Genomic DNA, 19,189 nt, shown 5'->3' on the forward strand with positions numbered 1-19,189 from the left:
TTTTTTTTTTTTTTTTTTTTTTTTTTGAGATATATACAAGAGTTGTTACATTCTTGTACAGCCACTAGTACGCGTAGCGTTTCGGGCAAGTCCTTAATCCTATGGTCCCTGGAATACGATCCCCTGCCGCGAAGAATCGTTCAATGTGTTTATCTGTAGTTCACATATTATTATAGGTGAAGATTACTGCTATGGGGTATTTCAGAAAATATTTTGTGCGCCTAACTGGCTTATGAGATCGTCCAGTAATTATCTAGCACAGACTGAAGTACTTTGGGGGCACATTTTTGTTATTAATGTTAATGTCTGTCACTAGGCCTATTTTATTTCAACTATCATCTTCTCATGTCTAGATAACATACTAGTTACACTTGTTTAATTGTGATCCTTTCAGCCTTAGATAATGTGTGTGTTGCTTGTGATAAATGATATCTTATACTGTACGTGTTTTGCCTGCGATAATGATATCCTTTCATACACAAAGTTTCACTTAATTGTGATGAAGAAAAGGGGTCATATGATTGTTAAATAAATGGGCAGCTTGTCAGCCTGCTTGTGCCTTTCTATATAATATCTATATATCTATAATGACAAAGTAACAATATATAGAAATAGTGGGAAAAATATCTTTTGATAAAAAAAAACATGGCTGGTGTACAATGGAGCCCTTTATTAGTTTCCATAACACTGTAATGGTGCACATCAAATTAGCATACTGCAATCCATTAATCAACAGGTGACAACAGCAATGCAACATATGTTTTTATTCATTGTTACAAATTGAACAATGTTACCAGGTTAGGCATTCTACAGAGAATACATCTGAGGCCCTATTTTATCATTTTGATGACCTCACGAAATAAAACAGATTGTATAATTTGTCTTTACACCATATATATATATATATATATATATATATATATATATATATATATATATATATATATATATATATATATATATATATATATATATATATATATATATATATATATATATATATATATATATATATATATATATATATATATATATATACAGTGGGGGGCTGATAAGTCAACCTACGATGCTTAGCAACATTACAAAACGTCTTATCATTATTATTATTATCCGATATACTTGTAACAATTCCATTCATTAAAACTAAAAAGATAGTATTCTTGACAATGTGCTACTATACTGTAAATTGGCATTTATAGCGTAATATATTGTCAAATATGGGGCACCGACTCGCAGTAACTTAGTAAACAAAACCAGCTTTCAATGTAATGAAATGCCTGAAATTCCTCTTTCTGGTGGCTGCCCTTAATGGCTTCCTGAAGTAAGCCTTTGTGGGTTGCCACCAGATAATGGCCAGAGGCTCGAACCCAATGTTCATGGGTTGTGAATCCAGAGGATTATTAATCCAAGGTGCCCCTGACATGTGTCATATTCCTACTTGCTAAGTTTACCAGTGTGTGTAAATACGTAAAGTGTAAATACGAGGAAGCATATATCACACAAGGGGGCAGCATATGTTATTACACAGGGGGGGGGGGAGATGGGGCAGCATCTCATTACACACGAGGTGTAGCCCACAATTACACTCAAAGGGGGGTAGCACATGATATCACACATTGGGCACCATATACGTACACATCAGGGGCAACATATAATTACACACACAAGGGACAAGAGGGGCAGCAACACACAAGGGACAAGAGGGGCAGCAACACACAAGGAACAAGAGGGGCAGCAACACACAAGGGACAAGAGGGGCAGCAACACACAAGGAACAAGAGGGGCAGCAACACACAAGGGACAAGAGGGGCAGCAACACACAAGTACACACAAGAGATAGCTTACTATTATACACACGGTGCGACATACAATATCACACTATTCCAAATGAACAGATCTGCTCACAGAATATTCGTTGTTGTATATAAGCTGTTTACTCCGGTTGCATAGGGTCGTGTGTGCGTTTATCAACACATCATCATTACAAAGAACCCTATGAGGTGACAAGCCGTATGTGAGTGAGTGTGAATGCGTGTGAGAGTGTGAGTGTGAGTGTGAGTGTGAGTGTGTGTGTGTGTGTGTGTGTATGTGTGTGTGTGTGTGTGTGTGTGTGTGTGTGTGTGTGTGTGTGTGTGTGTGTTCTAGATAAACTACAGTACCTGATGCAGTACAAGTATTCTTTAATGTTTGTGGAATGATATAATGATCTTTACAAGCCTAATTATCATACTAATTCATTCGCCATATCAATTTCCACTGCCAGACGAGGCCTTAAAGGATAGCTTAAGAAGAAGAGAAACTAGACAAGTATGACATAATAAATTGAGAATGGACACACTTGAGAATGGAGGATGGAGATGGACTTGAGAATAGAGACACTTTGGAAGTGAGGAGACACTTTCCACACTGAGACACTTGAGAATGGAAGGGAACTATCAGGGGGAAAGCGTCAAGCCATTAAGACTATATAGCACTGGGAAGGGAGATCAGGATAAGGATTTGTGATGGGACAGGGGGGGGGAGGGCAGGAATGGTACCCAGCCACTTGTAGACAGTCGGGGATTGAACACCGACCTGCATGAATGCAACCTTTACATATGAGGCAGATAATGTAATGCCATGACACACCACGACTCCCTCAATACCAGTAACATTTATCAATTATCAGCTGTACTTGTGTGTTAATTAATGTACTTTTCTTGGATTACCGATATTAAAATCCAAGAAAAGTTCATTAACACACAAGTACAGCTGATAATTCAATATTTAACAAGTGACTAAGTCTAACATGGCTTACAAATATGGGATTCTGCACTATTAATGGACATGTATGATTATGCATTTAGCATTTACAACATTAATGTGCATGTTAAGTACATATTAAGACAACTCGCTCCTCGAAATTGTTTCTAAAGCAAGAATGTTAACAGAGTACTATACTGTTACACAGAATAAGTTACAACACTGAGTAACCCAACGCACACATACCAACATGATAGCACTTAATGGGAGACACAGGTGGAAACTGAATACCTAAATGAGCCACAGAGACGTTAGAAAGAACTTTTTCAGTGTCAGAGTAGTTAACAGGTGGAATGCATTAGGCAGTGATGTGGTGGAGGCTGACTCCATACACAGTTTCAAGTGTAGATATGATAGAGCCCAATAGGCTCAGGAACCTGTACACCTGTTAATTGATGGTTGAGAGGCGGGACCAAAGAGCCAGAGCTCAACCCCCGCAAGCACAACTAGGTGTCAAAGGTCCAGGCCAGACCGAAAATGTCTTCACTTTCATTTCACATGTGTGGGTTGCATTAAATATTAATTAATCCATAAATATTCTTTGGGGGAATATAATTAAAGGGTAAATACTTTTCCCAACATATGAAATCATTTTAAAATATATATACTTGCCACATGGTTAATATCCTGTATATATCCCCCAGGGTAACAATAGGCCCCCCTTCTGTGGTTATCTTCAGGTTATCTTGAGATGATTTCGGGGCTTAGCATCCCCGCGGCCCGGTCCTCGACCACGCCTCCACCCCCAGGAAGCAGCCCGTGACAGCTGTCTAACTCCCAGGTACCTATTTACTGCTAGGTAACAGGGGGCATAAAGGTGAAAAAAATTATGCCCATTTGTCTCCGCCTCCACCGGGGATCGAACTCGGAACCTCAAGACTACGAATCCGAAGCGCTGTCCACCCAGCTGTCAAGCGCCACATACACTAGTACCTAGCAGCAGCAGAACCTCTTCCTCACACACAAGTCCCTTTAACATGCTAGTGGACAAAACAGGTTCAAGTAACATCCATTCAACAGAGGATCAACATCACCCCATGTTGATAGAATGTTACATCAACAGATTTTGCCTGTGGAGAGTGCACTGGAATGTTTATTAATCGTCGCTAATTACACAGCTGATTGCTAATCCTCACTCATCACACAGCTGATTGCTAATCCTCACTCATCACACAGCTGATTGCTAATCCTCACTCATCACACAGCTGATTACTAATCCTCACTCATCTCACAGCTGATTGCTAATCCTCACTCATCACACAGCTGATTGCTAATCCTCACTCATCACACAGCTGATTACTAATCCTCACTCATCTCACAGCTGATTACTAATCCTCACTCATCTCACAGCTGATTGCTAATCCTCACTCATCACACAGCTGATTACTAATCCTCACTCATCTCACAGCTGATTACTAATCCTCACTCATCTCACAGCTGATTACTAATCCTCACTCATCTCACAGCTGATTACTAATCCTCACTCATCTCACAGCTGATTACTAATCCTCACTCATCTCACAGCTGATTACTAATCCTCACTCATCTCACAGCTGATTACTAATCCTCACTCATCTCACAGCTGATTACTAATCCTCACTCATCTCACAGCTGATTACTAATCCTCACTCATCACACAGCTGATTACTAATCCTCACTCATCTCAAGTCTTCTTTACAGCATAAATATTCACCATTAAACAAGACTTTTAACTCATCCTTCAGTATAGATCAAGTCTTGATACTGTATACAGTACAAAATTAAATATAGGAAGCACAGGGAAATAAGAAACATGTAAAACATTACATTTACAAATATATAATTACTAAGTTTGAAATTTTTCAAATTAAAATACTGAATTATGCAACAATTTTTTTCAATAATACAGTCACAAGATTAATAATAAAAATAGATTATTATTTTTGGCGCTACTTTCCAATTAGATTTTTGTACTCGGTAAAGCCGTAAATAGCCTTGAACTCAAAGTACAGTTACTTTGTAACTGTACTTTTCACAATAACCCTATTACTTTACAGCTTAGATACAGTACCTTAGTTACAGGAGCAATGTACTGTAGCAGGAAGCAGCATTTTATGAAAAGGACCTTAACCAAAAGGACCTTAACCATTTTATGAAAAGGACCTTAACCAAAAGGACCTTAACCATTTTATGAAAAGGACCTTTAGGCATTCTGAGAGTTGTGCTTTTTGTTTTTTTAATTAGGCTATATATTCGTTTGCCTTTTTCGGGGTAGAAGGTAGACTCAGTAGTCGCTTCTGTATATATTTATTGACTGAGATAGCAAGGTATATATCTGCCTAGCCGAGGTCCTTCTACTCTGAGTCTGTGAGGATAACTGAGGCTGCTGGGAGCATGGCTGATGCTCCTCTGTCTGGCATGACGTCAGAGGCCTACTCGCCTGTGATTGGTTACATTTCAACTGACAGAATTTGAGTATAACATATATTTTAGTGTTTTTAATGTTTTCATTACTCTTGTGTTTTGAAATGGAAATAGTTGACTTTGGAAACATTTTGACATTAAGTTTACCTGAACATTTATAAAAAATAACAAAAATATGTCCTTGACAATTGCACCAAGATGTTTTTGTCGAAAATAGGTGAGCAGTGCAAGGGTTAATATTGTGGCAGGAAGAAATATTTGCTTAGGGATAACAGAACACAAACATTCTAAAACAGGAGAGCCTAAAATCTTCCCCAAAATCCTCTCCAGGTATGTAACATGTATGGTACAGGTATACAGTATATAAAAAATAACTCGAATTGATAGTAGAAACCCAAAAATAAATAAATAAAATGGCACCTAAATATACTTTTATTTGAATGAAGTTGAAATAAAAGATACAGTAATTGTAAAAAATAAAGAAATGCATGAGGGGGCTTCCTAATAGCAGGCATACAATAGCTAGTATACATACATACAACATGTATGAATATACTGTACTAGCTTCTTTGAATAGAAGAACAAACTTTCACACATGTAGTACTCAAATTATACAACATACAAGGTGAAAGCCAAAGTTAATGTGACAGATTCATTCAGTGTGAGACACTATTAAAGCACGTTCTCAGAAATGTACGAGGAATATGTTTCATACATGACTGGAACACACACACACACAAGAGAGAAGAGAGGAGAGGGAGGAGAAAGAGAGAGGACAGAGAAATTACATAAATGTAGTTACAGGATGAAAGCTACACTAATGGTGCCCTGTCTTCCCTATAATCTGTTTCATGACACCCTGAAACTATCTTCATCATTGTAACCATCTTCACTATCACTGTAAGCATCCTCCCTACTCACCATCATCATATCATTTTAAGCATCTGGCGACACACACAGCCCTCCTCACACCGTAATCATCCTCACTGCATACTGCCCTTGTTGCTATAACAATTTTCACTACCCAGGAACTGCTAAGTACTCCATCTACAACCATCATCATCTCTACTATCCCCCTATCCTTTGCTGCCGCCTCTACTATCCCCCTCTCCTTTGCTGCCGCCTCTACTATCCCCCTCTCCTTTGCTGCCGCCTCTACTATCCCCCTCTCCTTTGCTGCCGCCTCTACTATCCCCCTCTCCTTTGCTGCCGCCTCTACTATCCCCCTATCCTTTGCTGCCGCCTCTACTATCCCCTCTCCTTTGCTGCCGCCTTCTCTCTTCCCACTTCCTTTCGTCCCTGCGACTATTTTCACTAGATATTGTCTTTGTCAATAAACTACAGACGAGAAACTAACATTTAATAATGCCAAAAATAATATGCTAGATGAAGTTTAGTGAGGATGGAAGTTTCATTTGCTATTTCTTGCAAAGAGCGAGCACGAGACTCGACCTATCTATGATCATCCTCGGACAGAGACTAATCGCCCTGCAATTTTTCCGAGACTAGCCTCACTCTTCTGGCTCCCAACCTTAAACAGATACTCTCTTCTATATACATAATATAGTGTTTATATATTCTGGGTTTGCCAGTCTATCATTCCAAGTTAAAATACAGCCAACGGTTTCAACCAATTAAGTAATTACTGCAATTGTAATTCTTCGTAGTACAGAAAGTGTCAACTCCTTTAAACAAACGAATTTAAACGCGGGTTCACTGAGCATCTTGAAATTTTTGGCTACAATTTGCTAATACAATATTCTAATTTCTGGAATACAAGACAACTCCACTGAAGATGCACACCTATTTTACAAAGCTATTTTGTGGGAAAAAATATTTTGTTTATGTTTCATTATTGAAAGTGAATTTACAGTGTGGTTTCCCCTATTACCATGTTCTTTCATGTAAGACACAACATTGAGCTTAAATGTTATTTTGTAATAATGCATCTTATCTGCTGGAAAACGTGGAACAGTATCTTGGTTATCTTGAGGTTATCTTAATTTGATTTCGGGGCGTTAGTGTCCCTGCAGCACGGTCCTCGACCAGGCCTCCACCCCCAGGAAGCAGCCCGTGACAGCTGACTAACACCCAGGTACCTATTTTACTGCTAGGTAACAGGGGCATAGGGTGAAAGAAACTCTGCCCATTGTTTCTCGCCGGCGCCCGGGATTGAACCCAGGACCTCAGGATCACATGTCCAGCGTGCTGTCCGCTCGGCCGACCGGCTCCCTAAGCTGACATTTCAGTCCATCCCAGACCCCTAATCAAATAATTCCACAGCAAGAGTGGGAGTTCCTCTCTCATTCTTAATACGTCACTCAAACGTCATCACTTTCATTTCTTTTCACATGTGTTGGTTGCGTTATTTATTAATACGAATAAGACTTTTGGTGCAAATTTGTAGACGAGTGCAATGTCAAAGTCATTCATTAGCTGTTTAGTAATGCAGTGAAGTAAGTAAGTAATTATCAAAAGAAGGCACCAAACCGGGAAGGCTATGTAGCACCATCAAATGTGCGGAATAATCAGAGGGCGCTAAATATCACCAAGGATGCCAATACGAGAACAAAAACGCATAAGGCGAACGATATCAAAAGTATCCGAGTCACCAAGAATTCTATTGAGGGACAGGTGACCGCGAGGGGCGGTCGGAAAGCAAGACACACGCTCGTGTAATGTACGTAGAAATGCCATTAACGTCAACAAGAACACACAAAGAAATAAACAGCATAATGCCACATTGGCCCCTTATCCAAGTCTTTAATAAAGAGTTATACTTTAAGAAAATAAATACCGATTGATACTAAATACTGATAATGTTGAAAAGTGTCTAAACGATACATTTTCCGGAACTTTTTAATGTGTTTATACAACAGAGAACATATTGTAACTTTGGCATCAATATAAAACAAAATTAAATCCCAATGACATAATTTATTTTAAAGTGAAAAACAACAAAAAATCAATGAACCTACACTTAATATACTTTAAACTAAAATACAGCTCACTACAGTACTGTACTTAGAGAAATAAGAGATTCAAAATTGTGTCAAAAAAAAGTTACAAAATAAATTGTATCATGTTAAAGATGAATTCATTGGGTACAACCCATTGAAAATAACCAACACTGGGGGAAACATTTCCTAGACAATCTGCGACTTGGCAGATGACAGCCTCCAGAATGTTACGGAGGTAAACACGGCAATGTTACGATCGCAACCTAACAGCTTTGTAACGCGGTAAATGAAATAATAATAATAATAACAACAATAATAATAATAAGACAGTAATGAGAAAATCCGTAGGAGCTGTGATGAATCACAATCACGTTAGTGTGATTACTCTCTGTATAATAATAATAATTAACATTACATATTTATTAAAAATGAGCTATAGCCTACCCACATGAACTTTATACGAGACTATCTAGCACCATCAGTCGTGGAATATTAAAAGGTGCTAAATATCCAGCCTGTGCTTTCAACTAACGTGCCACATTTTGTACACTATGGTCCCCAAACGTTCAAAATAAGGGCTACTATGACAAGTAGCAGCTCACAAATATCCTCATTTCCTATGCACAGGTTGCTTAAATTAGGTGTGTGTGTGTGTGTGTGGCTTGGGTTTGTGCATTTGAATAACCGTTATTTTGTACACTGTAAATCAAGACAATGGGCTGAAAGGCAAGTTTAGATGCAAATTCAGAAAGGAAAGAACTTATCAATGTCAAAGGCATCAGATCCACCAAAATACACACACAAAAAGTTCCGTGCACACATGAAGAACCGAACACACTGGATTGGGCTGGACCAAAGAGCCACAGCTCAACCCCCGCAAGCACAACTAGGGAAGTACATTAAACATTTGGCAGTGCGGGGGCATCACACACAACCAAAGCATGAAGAGTATGGTAAGAGCCCAACACACCAGGTGCTCAAACATTCTTGGAAGCGACTCCCTTCGAATTACCGAGACAGTACCCACAGCACTTCATAATACAATTTGAAAATTTGTATTATGTATAATACAATGAGAAAATTGTATTAATTGTATTAAAACTTAGCTAAATTACCAGGCATGGCTGGAATTATTATTGTCTATGGTGACTAAAAAGATTCTACTACTCCATCTTTTTTTAAGGCTCTAGAGTAAGTAATTATCAAAAGAAATCACAAGTAATTATCACAAGGTAAGAACAACACACGAGTAATTTTCAGAAGGAGGCGCCAGGTTTGGAAGAAAAGTTGAAACCTTCAATAATCAACCCGTCCTCTTGACTAACAGCTCACTTTTTTTTAACATCATGGTAACCAACATTACAAATGCAACCCTTTAAAAAAACAAAAACAGCTAACAAAAATTGCAGGCGATGAGTCACAATAACGTGGCTAAAGTATGCTGACCAGACCACACACTAGAACGTGAAGAGACGACGACGTTTCGGTCCGTCCTGGACCATTCTCAAGTCGATTGCGACCGACTTCGGTCGCAATCGACTTGAGAATGGTCCAGGACGAACCGAAACGTCGTTGTCCCTTCACCTTCTAGTGTGTGGTCTGGTCAGCTAAAAAAAATTCATTACACACAGAAATCACAACAGCGTGATTATATCAAATGAGTAATTCCACAAGGGCCGTGATGAGGGTTCGAACTTACGTCTGGGATGATCCTCGTCACGGCCCTTGTGGATTTATTCACAGATATTCATGTTTGTCTATGTATTGGACTCGATAGAGTAGCTTAGATGGGTTACTTGGGTTAGGATAAAAGTATGGATTTTTGACATAATGGCAAATCAAGCGAACTGGCTTGCTGTAGCTCAAATTATATAAATATTCCAATATATAAATTACTCAAGCTCTCAACTCGGCAGCAAAAAGACACAGGGTATCAACACGAGAGCAAAAAGATGCAAGATATCAATATGAAAGCAAAGAGACACAAGACAAGCAAAGTATAAGATATCGGATTCACCAAAGAACAGTGGAGAAAAACAACATTTCCAATCAAGGACTTCGACTAAACTAACCCTCTTTGCACCTGAAGCTTCTCAATGAACCAAACCAACTAACCCTCTTTGCACCTGAAGCTTCTCAATGAACCAAACCAAACAGTAATACAAAGAATACATTAACATTTTGACTTCAGTGCCCTCAATGCTACACGCTTGATAATATTGCAGTATGAGCTCAGATTTACTCAAGTACTGAAATGCTTTTAATCTAAGAGCAGATGATGAGTCTCAATAACGTGGCAGAAAATATGACGACCAATCCACACCGCAAAAAACGAAGAATCTATGCAGGCGATGAGTCACAATAACGTGGCTAAAGTATGATGACAAGACCACACATTAGAATATGAAGGGACGACGACGTTTCGGTCCGTCCTGGACCATTCTCAAGTCGATTGTCGACTTGAGAATGGTCCAGGACGGACCGAAACATCGTCGTCCCTTCATATTCTAGTGTGTGGTTTTGTCATCATGAAGAATCTATGTTCTTTTGAACCATCCTGGTAATAATTTTGATAATGGTCCAGGATGGACTGAAACACCTTCGTTTCTTCTTTTTCTGATGCGTGATTTGGTCATCATTTCGATCAAAGATGTCATATTGAGCAATTATTTATCATATACAAAGCACAAAGCTTAACTTCGGATTTTTTTGTTCTGGGAATCATTACCAAATTTGATGGCTTATTCCATTTACATTTAGTGATGACAAGTAATATTTAGCATTTCCAAATTTATGGAAAAGTGGCAGCAATAAATTTATGTATATCAATACTTTAGTGATTTGGTGACGTCAAAGCGTGTCACCGGCACTTTGACAGTAATAATAATGCTAAAACACGTTCCAATCTCGTTTTTTTTTTTTACATTGTGGGTAGAACTTATCAGAAGACCAAACATTAGTACACGTATTAAGGAACCATCCAGAGATGACCTTGATCAGCGACATTCACTCAAGCCGATAATTAAGTGCTTTGCATATTGCCTACTAAAAAAGTACGAAAGTTATGTTTGATTTCCTTTTACAGCAATATAGACAGACCATGTGTATACATTTCAAATTTTTGTTTATGTTGAAAAATAAATGAGGAATGTTGATACTGTATATAATTTCACATATATACAAAACTGTATGAGGAATGTTGAAATGTTCAAGAACATTCATATATTCAGTGCCAGAACATAATCTATCATCAATACACTTTTTACTGCATCTAAAATTTAACAAATTCATCTACAAAACTTTTGACAATTTATAGCTATAATCCACAAAATAAGAAAATTCAAAATGTGTAAACATGTTAGGCATCACTATGCAGGACCTTGAGATGCTCCGAACATTTCACGCACGGAGCGGTCGCAACATTAAAGTGTTAAAAAGAATGTATTTGAACACAGTTTCATATGATTATTATCTGACTAGGCCTATACTCTTTCCATTAATCCACGTAATGAAACAATTATAATGAAGGCCCCTAACAAACCCTCAAAGAGAAGCTAGACGAACAATAACGTCAAAACGGAATGCTCTTATTTCACCTAAACATGTCTTATAAAATTATGACAATAATGCAGAGAATAATTCACAATAACATGGCCGAGACAAAACACCCGACACACACACGTTGGAAATAACGTGGAGGGATAGATATTTTGGCCCATCCTGGACCCATATTAAACCATGACAAGGATGAGTGGGAATGTGTGTGTCACACTGTACGTTGGTTTGCTTACCACAATAACAAAAATGACCAAAAATGCATCCTGAATAAATGAAGCCATTTCTCTCCTAAGACAGTATACCATCACCAGTCTTTTCTGCATAGACATTATTACATATATACAATGCCCGAAACCAATTTCAGTGCAACATTGAATATATACACACGTACATATCACATTACCGTGATATATATAAACGAGAAATTCCACTGGGACTATAGGCGGACGCGAACTTACACCCACTACTGCGACTGACAATGCCGGGGTCGTAGGTTTGCGCCCACCTATAGTACCAGTGGATATTCTCAATGTAAATAAATGGGCCCAAATAGCAGTTTTAGCATCATATTGTCAGGAAGAAGTAGCCTGCTTGGCTCATCAAAATTCGCCTTGGCCAACCGGTGCCAAACTCCCAGGTACCTATTCAACTGCTAGGTGAACGGAGGTAACAGGAGAAAAGAGAGAGAGACCCCTAAGACCTCCGCCCCGCCATGGAAATCAAACTGGAGGCCTCTCACAGTTGTGGACCAGCAGCACGAACCACCGTGCAACAGTACCTCTTAACACAACATTATTCCGTTCAAGAATACTAACAACACACAGCTATAGTATTTATGTAGGTAACAGCAAGTATATTGTATGAAGGCTTAACTCTAGTACTTACAAAACAAAATATTAAATACATATTTGTATACTGTACACAAGAGGAGAAATATTATGTGTATATTATATATTACGTTTGGTCAGTCATTAAAAGCTATAATATACGAAACAAAACAAAAGGAGTGACTTGCAACAGGGGACTAATAGGACAATGTTTTACTGCGTAATCTGAATTCATCGTAAGTGTTGCAATGAAACCCAGATTTAGTAAATGCATTTCTGTAATATATTTATATATATATTTTTATTTTAGTACTGTACTATATTGAAAATGTTATTAACTTTATCTTTTACCTAGTTTGCAAGCTGTACATGAGGAGGACACTAGACCAGAATGCTGAAAAACGTAGTCAAATTTCACACTGCGCCTTTAACCATTATTAATTTGTTATGCTACACATGTGTGTGTGTGTGTGTGTGTCTGTCACATTATTAACACATTCAAATCGCACAATTTTCAAACTACAGTAGAGTACTGTACATGTTTACATCCACAACATGACACTAAACATGGTCTAATTAAGTCCATATGATTGCTAACAATTGCACAATTTGATACAATAAACCATATATATATATATATATATATATATATATATATATGAGAAAAGAAATATCAATTTCTGTATACGTACAATGTGTTAAATTCACAGGGGCATTTTTGTTGGGGTTTTCAAACGACCTTATTACAAAAAGAGCAAAACGTGGTTACAGTTAAAGAATACATTTAGTGAGGTCTTTTTACCATCATCTTCACACTTATAAATGTTAATTCAAATTATAAATTTTTTCATATACAAAAACCCATTAGAGAAATTCTAGTCTCTGCAATCATTGCCCAAAAACGCTCTTCGTGTTAGCAGCTTTGCAAGAACGTACCAATTGCCAAAATCTGTACAGATGCAACCCACTATACCTCTATATATATATATATATATATATATATATATATATATATACGTATGATACAGTGCACAATAACCACATTGAAAAATAAAAGGTATGAAATGAGAAACGAAACAGTTATTCTGCATTCTTTGATCATTGTTTGTGATCAGTGTTGCATATGGATAGAGCTCATTGCTCAGTTAGCACAATCGAACACCCATCAGATCATTTGGAAAAAAAAAAAAGAGCTCGAAAAAATCAGGGCAAATGGGAGAGGGACCTTTGACAAGCCCCCGGCTTCCTGTTCTCGTCAAGGTCACTAGTATTAGTGGCCCCTCAGGTAAATATTTATCGGAACATGTTTTTGTGAATATGGTTACATAGATGCAAAGAAAATGAGGCCAATATAATCAAGATAGTGCTGTCTACACTTGGTTTGGAATAAAATCTCACGGACCCTTAAAATTATCTATTCACAGGAATTAATAATATACGAGAGAATGCTTGCCCAGTACGATGAACATCAACAGCATTTAACATTTAGGAATTGGCTAATAAAATGACAACATACATTCTACTAATTTAATATGTGAATAAAACTACCAAGTGAGCACTACAGGCTGTAATCTACAAATCTTCATCGTTAGTTAAAGTGAAAGTACTGTATACAGCCTGGCAATATAAGAGTGAATGAAAGCGGGTGTCGTGCTATAAACTGTACGCTACAAATGTTTAACACCTACGCTGTACCAGAACTGTACTTTTCATGTTTGGAAACACTGAAATCCAGCGTTGAATGTAGTGAAATGCCACTTTCTGGTGGATCCTCGGAGAGCCATCCTGGAAATAGTTTTTTACGCCACGTTATATCACAATGTGTTACTTTAAATAACTTTAGGTCTAACTGAAGAAGAAACATTCAACAATACGACCATACGTGTCAAAATCAGTGTTGGGAATTATCGCCAGCAACATTGAGATAATATCCTTCGGTATTAATGTGGTTATTTGTCAAAAAAGACTATACTAAAGAAGTTTGAAAAGCCGAGATGGTGCTACAAATCGGTATCCTGTTTGGCCTCTCTCTTTAAAGAAAAATCCTCACAAACAGTGTACGTAAAGAAAACAATGGGTGCAATGCATTAGAACACATTCACAACTTTGCGTGTACACCTACAACATAAATGTTGACCCCAAGTACATAGTTATTCTTAAATTGTCATTGTTACTTCGTTTACGTCATATCGCTGTTATTTCGTCTTCCACTGTTGAGTGGTGGGGAAAGGCATTTGCCTGGAAACAAGAGAGTAATACTGTACAGGAAAAGAGAGAGTTAATGATATTAAAGGTACTTGGCAACTTGATTTAGTTACCCAAAAATAAACTTTCTGCTATTCATTTCCGTATATAATTCAATAAAAATATACAATCACTTATTTTCCATCTATGAAGCACTATGCTTCCAATATATAAAAAAGAGCTATTGTGTGCTATACATAATTTATACAATCCACCTTTTCCATTTGTTTAAATTAAATACTGTATACATATATTATGCATCTTACGTCCTGAATAGCACATCGGCCTCTTCATGTGACTGTACCAATACCGTGATATTTATTGCCGATCTATGCACATTTTGCGAAACGGTCGACAAACCACAAACAAAAGTGCCGTCTTTATAACATAAGCTGCTCAAGTACTGCGACACACCGAGAAGAGTTCTTAACACTAGGTGCTACAAAAATAGAGCCCAATATTTACATTACTGAACTAGAATAGCAATCACAGTCTTGCCTATGTCGGTGGAAAAAACCAAGCTCGGAGTGAGGTACAAAATACACTGTAGTGGGGCCTAACGAAGCTAAGGACAAGTTGATACAAAATTATATTATTGTAGACCAAATGAGCAAGCATTCAGACTGTTATCACTTCATTATTGTCGCACGTGCTACCTTGCGGGAGAAGGTTTAGGCTGATTCACATCTAATGAACTACTTTTGAGCTCGGTAATATCACTGTGATTTATCATGCTTGAACATTGATAGTCATTTTATGAATGATACAGACCTTTTTCTTTCCTCTTCAAAAATCTGAGCATTTTTCACGGTTAGCATTTCAAGATGACATTTAATTGCCTGTCTAGTTGACTTCACCCCATTATATTCTATATGATAAAAAACTGTTCCCATAAAGAGGAAATACACAAGAAAGATCATTAAAATCATTGACAATATGCCGAGAGAGATCCGTAATCCTGGAGACGTCTCCAGAGACAACACAACAAGGTAGCCCAGCTGTAAAACAGTGACAAGAATGGCCAGAGTGATGTAGAACCTGCGACTGATCGCCACTTTCTTCAGGCCCTGCTCGCACACAGCCGAACTCTCCAGCAGAGCGTCAGTTTGGGCCTGGACCTCTGTGATCGATTCTGTCGTCTCATCCTCTGCAAAAATGAAAACCGGTCACATAATATATGGACTTATATACATGCATACATACATACATACTGTGTGTAACAAACACTTACAGTACTGTATATAAGTTTGTTAGGAGCTGGAACAACACCATCCCCTCAAATTTGTGTGTACGTCTGATACCATACTACTTGTGAAGGAGGAAATGTACATGTTTATCTCTCAGAATGTTTGGTAATATGTTTATTGTTTGTGATGTGTGTCTATGTATGTATTAACACGATGTACTGAACGGGGTGAGAATAGCTTGAGCTACCTCATCCCTTTGTGTGTATTTTACCTCAATAAACTTATTTCAATTTCAATTTCAATTTCAATCCCCTCACAAACATAACTGCACGCAAAAGCCAAAGTCATACCAAAATCAATATATAGTTCATATCTTTATGTTGGCCAGATAATTGCAGTCATTGTCATGTCGATAGATAGGGGGGGCCAGGAGCTGAAGCCTATCTGACTCCACATCCCTTTGTGGCTTCCATGACTTCTGAAAGACACCAAATCAAAGCTACTCGAGTCATATGAGTAACAATGGTGTTCAAACATTGACATAAGCCATAGATCTGCATTTGATGGTGACTGCATCGCACTAAATGATCTACACATGACAACCACACTTGGAGGCCATATGTAGGCGATGAGTCACAATAACGTGGCTAAATTACGTTGACCAGACCACACACTAGAAGGTGAAGGGACGACAACGTTTCGGTCCGTCGTGGACCATTCACAATCGACTTGAGAATGGTCCAGGACGGACCGAAACGTCGTCGTCTCTTCACCTTCTAGTGTGTGGTCTGGTCTACACACTTGGAGGGTTAATTTTTGCTCTGCATGATGATTATATGCACCATTATTGGCTTATGCACAGGAAATGAGTAATTTATAATAAGGTTTCTTAGTCTTCCTGTATTGTTAAAACCACACCCTGAACACGGGGGAAAAAGTCCCAAACATTATAAGTCACTTTTCAAGATGGTAGATGTTTACTAGAGGCCTCAAATCCCGATTGGGTACACTGTGTACCAGCTGGAGTTTTAAATGTTGCAAAGTACAGAAAACATCTTAAGACGTCATGTGCATCAAGGGTCAAACATCTTAAAGTGCTATGCAAATTTTGAAGGATAAATAGGAGCCCCTGAGTTTAATGATGCAGACGACGAGACACAATAACATGGCTGAAGATACGATGACCAAACCACATACCAGAAGATGAAGAGACGACGTTTTGGTCCATCCTGGACCGATTGCTTTCATACTAAGAATTAATGATGTTTTCATACTAACCTTTGATAGGGGTGATTGTGAGAATAGAACGAACAGCCTCGTGGTCTGAGAAACTGAAATCTTGCTGCGGAACTCTCTGTGGCCAAGGCTGATCACACACTTTGGTTTTAACCTGAAAAGAACAACCAATAAATGTATAATTAAATCCAAATTAAATCAACGAATAAAACATCGAAGCCGTACGATGGTTATTCCACGGACCTATTACTCTCCCCTGCACCACGGACCTGTTACTCCCCCGCACCACGGACCTGTTACTCCCCGCACCACGGACCTGGTACTCTCCGCACCATGGACCTGTTACTCCCCCGCACCACGGACCTGTTACTCCCCGCACCACGGACCTGTTACTCCCCCGCACCACGGACCTGTTACTCCCCGCACCACGGACCTGTTACTCCCCCGCACCACGGACCTGTTACTCCCCCGCACCACGGACCTGTTACTCCCCCGCACCACGGGCCTGTTACTTCCCCGCACCACGGGCCTGTTACTCCCCGCACCACGGACCTGTTACTCCCCCGCACCACGGGCCTGTTACTCCCCGCACCACGGACCTGTTACTCCCCCGCACCACGGGCCTGTTACTCCCCCACACCACGGACCTGTTACTCCCCCGCACCACAGACCTATTACTCCCCCACACCACGGACCTGTTACTCCCCGCACCACGGACCTGTTACTCCCCCACACCACGGACCTGTTACTCCCCCGCACCACGGACCTGTTACTCTCCACACCACGGCCCTGGTACTCCCTGCACCGTGGCCCTGCTGCTCCTTATATCTTACAGTCCTGTTTACTCCACAGTACTGTAGTATCCAGCCTCAAGCTAAGGCTTCAGTGTCAAAAATTACCGATAACTTGTTATTTATTGAAAATATTCAATAGTGTTAATACTAGTACTGTGCTCTTCAGCATCACCTCAACCAAGCGTTTTAATGAAGGGTTATTACACCCGCTCCAATTTCAAAACACTAATGAGATTACAGACTTGCCCGAAACGTTATGCGTATTGGTGTCTTTAGGTATTGTATGTACTAGCTTTATCTCTAAATCCAACAGTATGTTTGTAACTCTGCATCTATGTATGTACTTTTCCTAAATAAAATATTATTATTATTACTACTACTACTACTACTACTGGTGGACCAAACTCTCACAAGTCAAGCCTGGCCTCGGGTCGGGCTTGGGCAGTAGAACAACTCCCAGAACCCCATCAACCAGGTATATGTGGGCCTGCGGGCCGCTCCAAGCAACAGCCTGGTGGACCAAACTCTCACAAGTCAAGCCTGGCCTCGGGCCGGGCTTGGGCAGTAGAACAACTCCCAGAACCCCATCAACCAGGTATATGTGGGCCTGCGGGCCGCTCCAAGCAACAGCCTGGTGGACCAAACTCTCACAAGTCAAGCCTGGCCTCGGGCCGGGCTTGGGCAGTAGAACAACTCCCAGAACCCCATCAACCAGGTACTACTGTACTATAGGGATTAAAACTTTATTTCATATATACTGTATATAAAGGTATCAAATGAACAGTTAAATCTCTCACACACAGGAAATTATGTTCTAACATATTACAGAAAACCTTGGCATAGCACATTATTGGTACTACACAGTAATTAAATATTTGTTACAGCCATCATTAGACTGCAATATATATATTTTGAGTATATATAAATGTATGCAATACAAGGTGGAAACAAGTACTCAGTAAACACACTTTCAGAGCTCTCCCGCCAAACACACACCGAAACTACGACGTTGGTACAACGTTCGAACAAGTTTTAACACCTCCTAACCAGTTATAACAACCAATATAACAAGTTGTAACAACATTCTAATACGTCATAAACACATTAAGCCAAGATTTAACAACTTTATTACAAGTTGTAACAAGCGGAAAATAGAGACAGTTTCGGTTTGTGTTTCC

The 19,189-nt window shown here is 39.0% G+C and overlaps 1 protein-coding gene across 4 annotated transcripts in view; it reads right to left on the minus strand.

The window, feature by feature from the left end:
- Nucleotides 1–650: 650 nt before the first annotated feature.
- nSMase (neutral sphingomyelinase) overlaps nt 651–19,189 on the minus strand; it is a 39,886-nt gene continuing 21,347 nt past the window's right edge. For 3 of the 4 annotated variants that reach the window (XM_045762375.2, XM_069301772.1, XM_045762376.2), the window contains 2 exons: nt 17,260–17,371; nt 651–15,941 (listed from right to left, as the gene is read on the minus strand). In XM_045762375.2, coding sequence (XP_045618331.1) covers nt 15,544–15,941; nt 17,260–17,371 — 510 coding nt within the window. In that variant the 3' untranslated portion in view covers nt 651–15,543. The remainder of the gene's footprint in view (nt 15,942–17,259; nt 17,372–19,189) is intronic. The other variant, XR_011222179.1, reaches the window with a different exon arrangement.

Source organism: Procambarus clarkii, chromosome 46 (assembly GCF_040958095.1).
Source record: "Procambarus clarkii isolate CNS0578487 chromosome 46, FALCON_Pclarkii_2.0, whole genome shotgun sequence".
In the NCBI taxonomy this organism is placed as follows: domain Eukaryota; kingdom Metazoa; phylum Arthropoda; class Malacostraca; order Decapoda; family Cambaridae; genus Procambarus; species Procambarus clarkii.